Source organism: Labrus mixtus, chromosome 15 (genome assembly GCF_963584025.1).
Source record: "Labrus mixtus chromosome 15, fLabMix1.1, whole genome shotgun sequence".
In the NCBI taxonomy this organism is placed as follows: Eukaryota; Metazoa; Chordata; class Actinopteri; order Labriformes; family Labridae; genus Labrus; species Labrus mixtus.
In genome coordinates this window covers 18,668,970-18,681,805 of record NC_083626.1, presented here as the reverse complement: position 1 = coordinate 18,681,805, position 12,836 = coordinate 18,668,970, and the positions used below count along the sequence as shown (strand labels likewise).

The following is a 12,836-nucleotide window of genomic DNA, read 5'->3' as shown; positions in this document are numbered from 1 at the left end:
AAAAAACAGAGCGATATGCTGATGATACACTATTATACCAAAGGAAGTAGGATGCAGAGCATGGATGTTTTAAGAAGAATAAGGAGTGCATACAGGCCTTAGAGCTAGCCCCACATTGCTTATATTATTATAATTATGGAAATGAATGTCCAATCTCTTTTGCCTCTATGCAAAGCCCAACTTTACATTTTTTGGGTATATTTATACGTCTATATGTTGCATGTCTTTTTTTCTGTCACACTGCTTGGGGCTTGGAGAAAAGCATTTCATCTTTTTTAATGTATGCAGATACATAAGGAAAATGACCAATAAACAACTCCTGAATTTTGAATCTTTTATGTGTCCCCTTAGCTCATAGTTTTTTTTTTGGATGAAATAATGCAAATCTAAATTGTTATGTCAGGCTTTAGGAAAGTTTTACAATAAGAAAAACTCCTAGAAAATTACTAACATAAAGGCAAAAAACTAAATACTTAGGTTTGTGTTGATTTATCAACTGCTATACCTCAAGTGGCAGCTTGGAGAAATTTGCTGCTTTCCTGAGCTATCCCTAAATCCAGGTCTTTTGCTACATTTATGATGTGGATAGAGAAATGAGGTTCCTATAATTCTGTAGCCCACTCCTTATCTCTGTTTTGGTCTGGTGACTCAAGTTTAAATTAGCAGCCACTTGCATAGCATTCAGAAATATTCTACACAAATGTCTGCAGCAAAACTACTTTATAGATAATGTAGTTGCTATGCTTTGACAATAAAGAGAAATGCATGAAACAGACAATGACACTTATTCAGAAGCAACATTTCTTCATACAAGTCAAAGAAAGTTGGAGGAGTGCAATGCTACATCTGCACTCTTTTAAGGTTGACACACTAACTAGGACGTCATGAGTGAAATCATTGCCCTGAAGCACTATTTTGGCCTCTCAAGAGGTCGAATGTTTCCCACCACAACAGGACAAGTGCATCTCAGAAACAACTTTGTCTCCTGCCTCCGCGATGTAAATAAGTTATAATGTGCACGTCAACCTCTGTGGCACGGATGAACATAGCGGTCAACATAAATTAAGCCGCTGTGCAGACTAAGACGTGCACCACATGACATTGTTCTAGTCAATGAAAAATGACCCAGCTGAGTTGTGATACACTGTAGCTTATGACTGCCTCAGCACCTTTTGTGAGGTCAGTGTTTAATGAAATACATATCAGTGGCTACAGTGGAGGAAGATATTGCAGTTATTTATAAAATCAGATTATGGTTATTTATATCTAAGTCATTTCCTTGGGGACAGATGAGTCACAAGAGTTGATATTGGGAGGTATTTCAGGCTAACTGGAAAGGAGCTGGAGTGGAAAGAAGAGAGGAGGAAAGGAAAGATAAGGGAGGAGAGGAGGGGGAGAGGTAAGGAGGAGGGGAAAGGACAGAGGAAAGGAGGGGAGGAGAGGAGAGGACAGCGAGAGGATGGAAAAGAAAAGACAATCTAACATTCTCAGTAGACAAAAAACAAAGCAACTTTATCTGATGAAATATACCGAAATAAACACACACCTCTCCCTTTCTATCTCTCTTTGAGTTATCTTTGAAGACCTCTGTTCTTCAGCGTTTTCTCCGCACCTGACCTAAATGCAGATCTCACGCAAATACAGCGTGACGGACTGAGATTCTCCAAAATACCAGTTTTTAAAGAATTATTCAGATCCTTTACTGAAGTTAAAGTATCAAAAAATTACAAATGATGAACCCTGGCTTAGAAATGATGAACTAGGAGTTTTGATTATACTGTAAGTGTTCCTTATTGAATTAGATGCATTGTTTTTTTTTAATTGACTCTAATCAGTAGTTTATGTAAAATTTTTGGATACCTTGCTTCTTTGGAACGGTTATTTAAAGAAAACGTCCCTTTGGTTGAACAACTACAAATCTGAAATGTGAAGAGGCCACTATGATTGAACAAGTCTGTACAAATCTTGTATTTTATAATCTTATTCAATGTAAGAAGTAACAATGCATGTTACATCAATATGGTGCAATAAGTACATATAGTATAAAATGGAGATATCTTTGCTTTTTTCTTATGACCAGTCCATTTTGCTGTTTCCTATATTTTGTTATTTCCTGTAGATGATTTTATTCCATCTTTAACCATTACCCCTGCTTTTCTTACATACTTATTTTCCCCTCCACCTTCCTCTGCATCCTCTGTAACCTGATCTGTGACCTTTTCCTCTTTTCATTCCTCCAAGCCATCTGGCCTCTTGCCTTCACCTCCTCCTCCGAACCTCTCTGCCCCCATTACCGCCTCCTGCTCTTTGCCTCCTTACCTGGCAGGATGACATCTGGGAAACCCAGTTTGCGTGTGAGTGCCAGGGCCCTGTTGAATACAGCCTGGTTCTCCCGTCTGATCTGCTCCAACTCACCCCGCAGCAGCTGCAGGGAAATAATCAGGCCTAGGGGGCAGGGGTGGGGAGGAGGAAGGCATGAATGTGCGTGTAAATGGGGGGAAAGGGCAAGTGAAGAGGTGTAGGGTTGTGGGAGAGAAGTGGAATTGAAGGAATGAAAGAGAAGATGGGAGAAGGGATGGACAGAGGGGTATTTAAAGGACATTAGTCAGAATGTGGGGGAGGAGAAGACAGACAGATAAGAGGATGGAGAGACGTGATCAGAGTCAGGGAGAAACAGAGGGAGGGGGGAGAACCGGTGGAGTAGAAATGTTGCAAGGAAGGAAGGAAAAATATGGTTACAAATGTAGTGACAAGGTTTTTGTGAGGCATGAGTCACATATCAAACTGTGGCATGCTCATAAAGAGAGAAGCAAAAGTGAATGAGAAGAGTTCACGCTTACAGTGAGGCCATTTTGAAATTTACACACAACAGGATTGTCTAATACCAACACCAAGGGACCTGCTTTATCTTTACATACTAGCTCACACATTAGAGATGGATGTGTTTGGCTTAATCTGTCCTTCACGTGGTAATAATCATAGTGACAAATAGAGGTCGTCTCTGTACTTTGTAATCTTCTTTATATGAGCTAATTTGAACTTAAAATGTAAGAACCTTATTAATCAATTAACTTCTACCAAGTAGAATAAAACCAGGTAATTGATCAGTAAAGCACCACTGAACCCTTTATTCTTTTGTTGCTTTCATTCCAAACACCGTAACTGCATGTCCTACTCTTGTGCAGTCACATGACCTGTTGCCAATTGAGCTTGAGCAAGATCTCATTTTTTTCCTTAAAATCTAAAATAAAACCCTAAAAAAATCAAATATATAACCCCAGGGAGTGCAAACAGATCGGTGGAGACAACATCTTTACCGTAGTTGGTGCTCGGAGCGGAGTACTTGGTGTTGGACTTGCGGATGATGTTGTCGTGTACCTGGTACCACTCGTTCTCGTTGTTACATCTGGAGAGAGAGAGAGAGAGAGAGACAGTTGGGCACGGCTGTTAACAACGCACCCATTAGTGAGTCCAGATGGAGGATCAGGATTGTGCGCATGGGGACTACACGAACAGCATGTGTCCCAGAGACGATTTCCTCCTGGAGAAAAGGTAGCAGCGGGGGGAGGTGCTATCAAGCAGCACATTAGCCCAAATGCACAGCTCACTAAGCAAACCTGACAGCCAGCTCTCTACCAGCCTTTTTCATTACTGTGGGCCCGAAGGCCCCTGGGATGGCATGGGGAAATGCACAGACTGGAGCGTTATAGGAGCCGACAGTTTGGAGGCAGCTCAGCACTGAATCACTGCTTGCTTTTTTAAAAAGGAAGAGCTCCTTGCCTCAGCAAGGGAAATCCAATGAAAAAGACAGCTTTCTATTCTAAAAATCTTTATTTCACACTAAGCTGTACAGATATCCTGAAAATACCGCTTAAAAAAAAAATGTCACACAACAGGATGAGAGACTGTATGATTGACCTTTGACCCTGAGCGTACGTTGAAGAGGACAGCACGGATTCAAGGAGACATTTGAGCTGTTGACTGACATGAGAAAATGCTGAGCTTGGTGTTCTTTTATTTGTCCTCTAACTTTGCTAAATTATCTGAGTGTCATCTCTCTCTCTCTCTCTCTCTCTTTCTCCATCTATTCCCTTCTCCTTCTCCGTGTCTCCCTCCTTCCCTGGGTTGGCTGGCGTACAGGAGTGACTCTCTGTGGCAAAGCTTAACAGAAGCAGCCAGATTCACAACACGCCAAGTGCCCTATCGCAGGCCTAGGGTGAGCAGCTATTGATTTTGAAGAGGACACTTCATTATCATTCCGGTCAAAACACGCCAAGTATCAACAGAGAACGCCAAGTTATCATGCAAGAGGTTTGCAGGATATGCTCACCTATCTGCACGGACTTTTGAACCACACACAAAAGTACAAAATCCCTTTAAACTACCAAGAAATTACACAAAATGCCAAAGGAATTCTTCTTGGTGCTACCGTTTTTTAGAATCAAGAAAAGGAAGATCGAATGTACACTCACGTATAAACTTTGAGCACAAAGTCCTTCTCCTCTTTGAGGTCCGTGATGGTGTGGAAAACATCACTCATGGCAAGAACAGCGCAGCCATAAGGTCGCCTGTACTGCACGTGAGGCGGGCCCTTCTTTGAGTCATTCAGCAGCATACGACCTGGAATCAAAAAAAAAAGGGGACGAACTTGCTGAGATGAAACACCGGTACGTTAAACATCACTGTCATTAAACATAAAGTTCGGTGCATGATTTTGTGATTATGCTTTTACCAGTTCGAATGACATGTGCAACAATGTAGAGGTCTCTCTTCAGGTCTTTGCTGCTCAGGTCCTATAGAGAAAATGGAAAACATTAACAGAATGCTACAAGGACTTAAAAACTGAATATTTTAATTTCAATCTAAAAAGGAAGATATGTTACCGTAAAGAGAGCACACAGACGATCAACTTTCTCTGGGTTCTTTGGTCCTCCATTTTTGTTGAGTTTCACCATGAACTTCTCACTGTAAAAGAAGTCAGCGCAAAGTTTCACAGTAACCTCAGTCAATCTGCTGGATAGAGATATTGGGTTGACATGTGTTTGTTTGTGTGTGTGTGTGTGTGTGTGTGCATGCGTGAGTGTGTTTTTGCGGGGTCAGTCGAGGCTGTTGCGTGTGCACTGGTGGCCTCCTGCCATACCTGATCTGTTTGGCCTCGCGAGTGTCGTACAGAGAGAAGAAGACGTCTGCATCCTCGCTGATGCTGTTGTAGGTGAAGCTCTTCAGATTGATGAAGAGGTGGTGCGACACAGGGACACGGCAACCGTCACCATGGCGCTGTCTCAAGCTGTCACCCTAGGAAGGAAGAAGAAAGGGACCGCTAATAAGACAGGTCCTCACTGAAAGAGAAGCCAAGCAGCTCCCCACCTGGATAAAGTTCATCCTGTTGAGAAGATCAATAGTGCTTGATACTATATTCACTATAAGAGGTGAATATTTATGGATATATGTTCTATGGTAGATTTCTTCCAGTCTATATATGCTATGCTATCTACAGTGTAGTCAGACATACAGACTCCCATCTAAACAAAGGTTAAATCAATTCATGATTGGACACTGCAGATCTTGGGGTCTTTAAATGTTTTTAGGTGCACAACAATGTAATTCTAATTAATATTAAAGCTTTTATCCACCATAACACACTTTTATAGATATGTTTTTTGTTTAATTCACACAAAAGTCAAAAGTGTATGAATTTAAAATTTGGGTTTATTAAGAGGCAACTTTGCTGGCTTTGGATGTACTTGAATATTATGTTACATTCAAACAAAGTCAAACTTGCCATTCCACCTGTTTTTAAGGTCTTTTAATAAGCTATGTGTTTGCCGGTTTGCAGGCTTGATATTTATTGCACAGAATCGGTTGTTAAAAGAAAGCCAAGAACTATTTCTCTCAAATCTAAATCAAAAAGCCTTCACTCAGTTCATATCAACTTTTAGGGGTTAGCTCTACCTCGGTCTCGATGAAAAATGTAGTATAATTACGTTAAGAAATACTGCATTCCTTAATGGAGCTATAATGGGACCTGCCATTTGTACATACATGTTTCAACATATGTGGTCCTAGTGGGATTCAACCCTTACACTCTGGCAGCGTTAGTGTGAGGTTATAATGGAACCTGGCAGGGATATCTTCTAATCTATATTTAATCTTAAGGGTTTTTCATGCTGCAAGCTCTTTTTCTTGGTGCAACTGCAGAAATTTCTAGATCGGCAGAATTACAGGAACCAAAGAGTAAAAGGTCAGAAGGTGATAGTGCACTGACTTCAGAAAGCTCATGTAATAAAGAGTTTAAAAAGAATCATAAAATATAAGTTATAGAAAATGATGCAGAATGAAGTTTTCTGATGATTATGTAAACAAGCAGCATTGCAAGGACTGTACCTGGTTTGTGCTTTGCTGACCACAGTGTCTGCTGGATACATGCTACGGAAAAAGGGAATTACAAAGGAAAGATGTCAGATCAGTTGGTACATTCTCTACTCTTCCTACACAGCTTTGAACTTATTTACCTTATAGCTGCTTCAGACACAAACCACATGAGTAATGCCTTAACTGACGCTTTAAAAACGGACAAAATCTCACCTACGAACATTGCAGAGTGGCTGTACTACTGTTTCTGCAGCGCTAAAAGAAGCCCACACGAGGCAAAACGTGAGCATGTGGGAGAGAAGAGGACAAAGCCAGCATCGCCCACACACACACCTCTCTGCTCAGCAGCCTAAAAGACCTCCTCTACTCCCCTACCTGAAGAGGTGCCAAGGCCCTGTGCCCTGCCAAAAACAAGCTCGCTTTCATCGACAGTCAGGAGGCTTTTTGGCAAGGAAGGGCTACGCTGTTGTTTCTGGACAGGGCACATAGTGCACAAACATTCAGCGTGCAAAGCTGAGAAACGGGGCAGTGGGATAATGGGAGGCTGCAGGGCAGTTTGGGGGGTGTTTTGATCAACATACGGAGGTTCAGTGACTGACCAGGAAGGATCTCCCTCCTAGAAAACACTTCACAGCAGTAGATTTCATAACATCTGTGCTGTACTTGCATATTTCTAAAATTGGATCAGCGTCAAGTCTCCTCTGTGTGTGTGTATGTTTGTGTGTGTACTGTATCTGTATATAGGTTTGAAATTTCCATATCACCAAAATATATTAAAGGGAGGCACTTATTTATAGGAATATGTCTCTAGTTTGGATGGTGAAAATAACCAAAACTGAAGTTTCTGTAGTTTATTTCCAAATACAACAACAAACAATAAATTGTGTGTATTTTCCCATAGCCTCACCTGGGCCTGTCACTTTGTGTTCTGTCTGCATGAGCCAGTGATCACGCTTTTGAGAGTCATGTGCATGCAAGAAAAGGGACACACTCAATATGGCGGTAAGATAAGCATAAAGAGAGGGTCACATGAGGCGGCTCCAACAGCTGAAACCCTCTTTTACTGCTCCCTCTCATGAGTCACCTTCTTTTGGATGATTTGATAATCGGTACATTCACACATCCCTACACATCTAACGACATAATCTCGTGTACAAAACCAGGCTGTAGCATTAAAAAAAAAAGGCACAATCAGAAGCCTTTAGTGTGCAGAGGCAGCATCATTTGAGTCACGGCAGCACATATACATGATCTGTAGTATGTGTATACTGCCGATGTGTACTAAAATAGATTTTATCCTTCAAAGAATGCATCTACTTAAATAATTTCTCATGTTTAATTATTCATTCAAATATACATCATTCACCAGTTCAAGAATAATCAGAACTTAACATACCAGTTTGTAGAGCTCTGATATGCTGATCTGATCTGGATCCACCATTTCAAACTCTTTCCTGGGAATAAGGTCAAGACCAAGGTGCCTGTTGAAAAGAGGGGTGGAAGGGGGGGTGTCACAAAAACAACAGAAATATCAGTTGAAGAGAGAAAAAGGAACTTTTTATAAAAAAGCTTTTTTTTTAATAAAAAGGTGATGCTACAATTTTTATTATTTCAACAGTGTTATTGACTTTTGCATGAAATACATACAGATCTCTCCTAACATATGTTCATGTAGATATATGATACATCCTTGTCCAAGGAAGGAATCTGCTGAAAGTAGTATAGCAGTCTTAGCATAATGACCCTTTGAATGGTGTTTACCCTCCCCAGCTAGTGACATGAGATAGAACGCCCAGTGCTTAAAGTCATCTTTTAACTTCTCAAGGGCTGGTTTGGCAAACCATGGAAAACCTAAATGAATCACTGACCACTTTAAAGGGGGAATCAGTGTAAGAAAGTTCAGACGCATGTGCATTAATAGGCAAGAGTATGCTTTTGGTAAGAATCATTTTGTCTCCAGATGCACAGCTTTATGATGCAATGGAATTAAATGCGGTTGGAATCAATCTAAGTGGATCCGCGCAAATACCAGCGACACAGCCGTCAACCAGGTCACCCGCATATAACGCCACTTTAAGTGTATGCAGTCATTTTTTTTTCTTAAATTCGATAGGCAGGTCGTCTGGCCCTGGGGGCATTTCTGCACTTCATAGCTTTGATTGCACACTTGTTTCATCGTTAGATATGTACGCCTCCTGAGACGCAGCGTCACCAGGTCTCAGTGTAGGAAGCTTGAGGTCCTTGAGGAAGTCTGCAACCGAGGAGCCATCAGCGGCCTCCAAAGAATAAAGAGTCTTCATCATTGATACCCCCCCTTGGTCTTTTTCCGCTGCAGTCTGTCTACATTGGTGGGAGAGCAATGTGCTGGCATGTTGCCTGCGTTCATAATGGGTCTGTCTAGATCTAAGGTACAGGTCCTCTATGTGGGTGGTCACCACAGTCATATTCTAGCATATTGCAATGTAATGCAGACGGCTTGGGTGAGTGTCTCTGAACCATGTCGCCGATCAAGCCCACAAGCTCTGTCATGTGTTTAGTTTTTCTCCTGTTCATTCTAATTATTTAACAAACATGGCCTTCATAGTCTCCCATATTGTGCCTATACTTACAGGTCCCCGGTTGGTGTGAGAAAAATATCAATGCGCATAAAGACACAACTAGTAGAGTCCTTGTGTGTCAAGAAGCGCGGGTTAAGTCGCCAAGACCTCTGCAGAGGTTCATGATCAGTGAAACAGAGCTGCATTACCACTGGGCTATGGTCCAAGACAACAATCAATTTAAAGTATGAGAGTAGTTTTTTTTTATCTAAGAGGATGTCATCCTTCCTTGAATATGACTTTTGAACGATTCCATGAATCCTCAATAAAGAGTACGATGGAGGACGCTGTTAAAATCTGCCACATGAATGAGATTTTTGGAATCCAGGTCTTGGGGTAGGGCGAATAAATCCTCAATGTGTTTTTCGAGGATTTAAATAAATAAATAAATGATGATGATGATGATGATGATGATGATGATGATGATGATGATGATGATGATGATGATGAACACCCCCCCCAAAATAAACAAATAAAAATCAACAACAAAAAAACAAAAAAACAATAAGTGTCGTCGAAGTTTGGGGCATAAATGCATGCCAACACAACAGGAGTATAGTAAGCCTTGGGCAATAATATAAAGGTCGTTAAAGATTTTACTTCTTTAGTTAGCTGAAACAGTTACACATTTTACTCCCTTAAATGTTTGTTTAATCTGTTTTTTAAACAGTTTAACATTTTGGGAAATATGCTTGATTATTTTCTGAAATAGAAGCAGAACCTCTCTCATGTCTGTATACGGTTAAAATACAGCAACGGTGACACGCCCAGTGAGCTCAGCTTTGGCTTAGGCCTACCACAGATTACAAACAGGAGGAAATAGTTATCTTAGCTCTTACCAAAAGAAGAACAATTAGCCTACAAGCAATTCTAAATATCCTAACGTAATTAAGTTTGTGACTAATCCATAAAAAAAACCAAAGTATATAAACAACTGCTTGCTGTTTCACTGTGGGCGGTGGTGCCAGACTTTCTCTTGGTGATACACAAAAGTTTCCTGGAGTCCCCGCTGGTTGCTAAGCAACTGCTGAAGGCCAAAGAATGTGGTAGTTAACAGCGGTTTTCCCAAAATGTCAGACATTTGCTTGATTTTAAAGAGAAAACACAGAATAGCTTTATCAAACCTTAAACAGCTCTAAGAATTAAATACTGCTAATTTATAGGTACTTTGTTTAAATGGTACAATTTAATGTCACTCGGACATGGGCCTTTAAAAATAATGAGTAACTTTCTTGTAATATTGTTTTGTTAAGATTTAACATCAGAACTTTAGTAAGATTTAACATCAGAAACGCACTGTGAAATGATCAAACGCTTTCCTCGCTGTAACGTTACTTTGGAGAACAACTAAAAGAAAAGTGTAACAGGACACGACTGTAACAGCATGAGCACAATATCTTCTAAAGAAATGTAGTGAAGTTTGGGGCGCTGGTGGTGCAGTGGTGCAGTGGTTAGTGCGCACGCCCCATGTATGGAGGCTGTAGTCCTCAACGCGGGCGGCCCAGGCTCGAATCCAGCCTGTGGCTCCTCTCCCGCATGTCATTCCCCATTCTCTCTCTCCTTGATTTCCAACTCTATCCACTGTCCTATCTCTACATTAAAGGCACAAAAAGCCCAGAATAAATCTTTAAAAAAAAAAAAAAAAATGTAGTGAAGTAAACACATTGTAGTACAAAAAATGGGCAATGAAAAAAATAAGTACTCACTTTAAGTTCTTATTAAACAGACTGACCAAAGTGTATAGAAAATGTACTGTTCAGAGGTAAAATGAAACTCTGTTCCTGTACACCTCTCTGGTTTGTTGTTGCTGCTCTATCCCTTTATTTAAGCAAAATAGTGCAGCCTCAAATCATGGAGTAATATCAGTGTTACTGTGATCTCTTGACCATGAAATTAGATCACCATCTCAGGTCAGTGTGCATTACAGAGCACCATCCTCAACACACACAGGGAGAAAAATACAGTGTATTAAAAGCTCCACTTCTGTGAGTATTTTTACATTTCAACGTATTATTCTACTAGTGTTATCACGATAGCAGGTTTTTAAACTGTTGTAGCAAAATTAAACGATGTAGATACCTGTTTCCATACCACACAATAGAAGTAGAAGTCCTAGGCACCCTATATTGAGTCTTTTTTTTTTTATATCTCTGTTAAAGAGGCCCATCAGAGCTCTGGTGGATGTCGTTTGAAAGTGGCAACAGTAAGAATATGGCTTTACAGTTCCACCCTGGGGATGTGTATTGACTTTAAGCCGCTTGGAATTCGCTCATCTGCTAAATGACCATGAAATTATATCATAGAGGATACTATTACGCTCCCACTCATCCAGGGCTGTGGACTTCGCCAGTGCCAAAGAAATATGGTGTTTCTCTTGTAGACAACAGTTTAAAAACAATGTTTGTGTTGGAGCATGCCCACTCTGTCAATACAGTGCACTCAGTACAAGAGTAACTCACTCATTGCCCCAGTCGAGCCGTACGGTGATGTGGCGCTTGATCTCTCGAGTCTGGTCCTGGGCGAGGTGACCCTGGATCAGCTGCCGACGCAGGTCGATCAGCTCATTCATCACATGACGAAGCTTATGGAACAGATCCACCTTGTGTTTCTAATAAAGTAGCCAAAAAAATATATCTTAGTTAGGATATGTGGATCTTTGTTTATGAAACTCTTCCCAGGATTTCCATGACTAAAATCAGTTTTGGTATTTGTATAGTGATAGCCTTTCACAGCAAAGTTGAACACTTAAAAAAAAAGAGTCCACATGCAGGTGGATCCCTGGTATCAGAATCAGGTGATTTTATTTTGCATCTAGTTGAAGTGTAATGAGACAAAAAAATCATGTTTGAAGTCTGTTTTTGCTACTTCTGCCAGCCGGTGCAGGTAGAAGAGTAATATGTGTTACTAGAGGGATTTAAAGCCCTCTGGTTTTGTTAATGAAACAAAAAGAAAATCCTTTGTAAGACTGCTTTGACCTCCTCATACTTTCATCACCATTTCTCTGAGGCCAGAGACAACGCTTTAAATCATGGCGTTTTCTGTTCTTCCTACCGGTATGACGGGACAACATTATCACCAAGGTTTGTTTACATAAATGCAAAGATTAAGTGCCACCACAACGCCCATGTAAATTTAATGAGGATAAACACTGCATGTTTTCAAAGGCTGGAAGCTGCTGTGTTGATGAGCCCTTTCAGACGGGGCTAATTACGTACATTTTAAGAGATACACATTTATGCTCAGGCCATTGCTCCCTAAAGTAATACCATGAGCCGTAATTGGCAAGACTAAGTTGAAATGTATCAACATCTAGCCAATGCAACATCCTTTTATTATGGCTGCTATTGTGGCAACATGGCCCATATCACAGAGGGGGGGAACACCAAAAGGAGAACTGTTAAATCAGTGCTACACATTAGTCGAGCTTCAGAGGAAGTTACATCATCACACCAATGCCTTGGGCTCCGTAGTTGCTCAGAGCATGAGCAGTCCTCAGTGAGAGGTTATGTAAAAACATTGTGCTAGCTCTGCAATGCATCCACTCAGCTCCAAACTCAAAACCCTACCATCCACTTCTGCCGGCGCCCTCGACATGGAGCGGGATTAAGGGTGCTTTAGGTTCCCAGTAATCACTTGTGCCGGGCAAGTAAAAGCTGACTGAAGGTGGTGAACGGTGCTGGATCTTAAGATGATGTGGAAACTACGAGAGGGAGGCCAAGATCAATCAATGGCTGAATGACACAGCATGAAATTGCATTTGACAGCTCTGTAGGCCATTATCTGTGTCCGACCACAGTCTCTGCTCCTAAAGAGAGAGTATGTGGAAATGTAGGGTGACAGTCATAACGACATGCTATGGGGATACAT

General features: G+C 41.0%; 1 protein-coding gene across 3 annotated transcripts in view; it reads right to left on the bottom strand.

Annotated features, from left to right (window-relative positions):
* LOC132989609 (dedicator of cytokinesis protein 3-like) overlaps positions 1 to 12,836 on the bottom strand; it is a 50,076-nt gene that overhangs the window by 21,982 nt on the left and 15,258 nt on the right. For all 3 annotated transcript variants that reach the window (XM_061057320.1, XM_061057321.1, XM_061057323.1), the window contains exons 6-14: positions 11,429 to 11,577; positions 7,769 to 7,853; positions 6,385 to 6,426; positions 5,141 to 5,295; positions 4,884 to 4,965; positions 4,733 to 4,793; positions 4,473 to 4,620; positions 3,318 to 3,406; positions 2,320 to 2,445 (exon numbers count right to left, since the gene is read on the bottom strand). In XM_061057320.1, the coding sequence (XP_060913303.1) occupies positions 2,320 to 2,445; positions 3,318 to 3,406; positions 4,473 to 4,620; positions 4,733 to 4,793; positions 4,884 to 4,965; positions 5,141 to 5,295; positions 6,385 to 6,426; positions 7,769 to 7,853; positions 11,429 to 11,577 (937 nt within the window). The remainder of the gene's footprint in view (positions 1 to 2,319; positions 2,446 to 3,317; positions 3,407 to 4,472; positions 4,621 to 4,732; positions 4,794 to 4,883; positions 4,966 to 5,140; positions 5,296 to 6,384; positions 6,427 to 7,768; positions 7,854 to 11,428; positions 11,578 to 12,836) is intronic.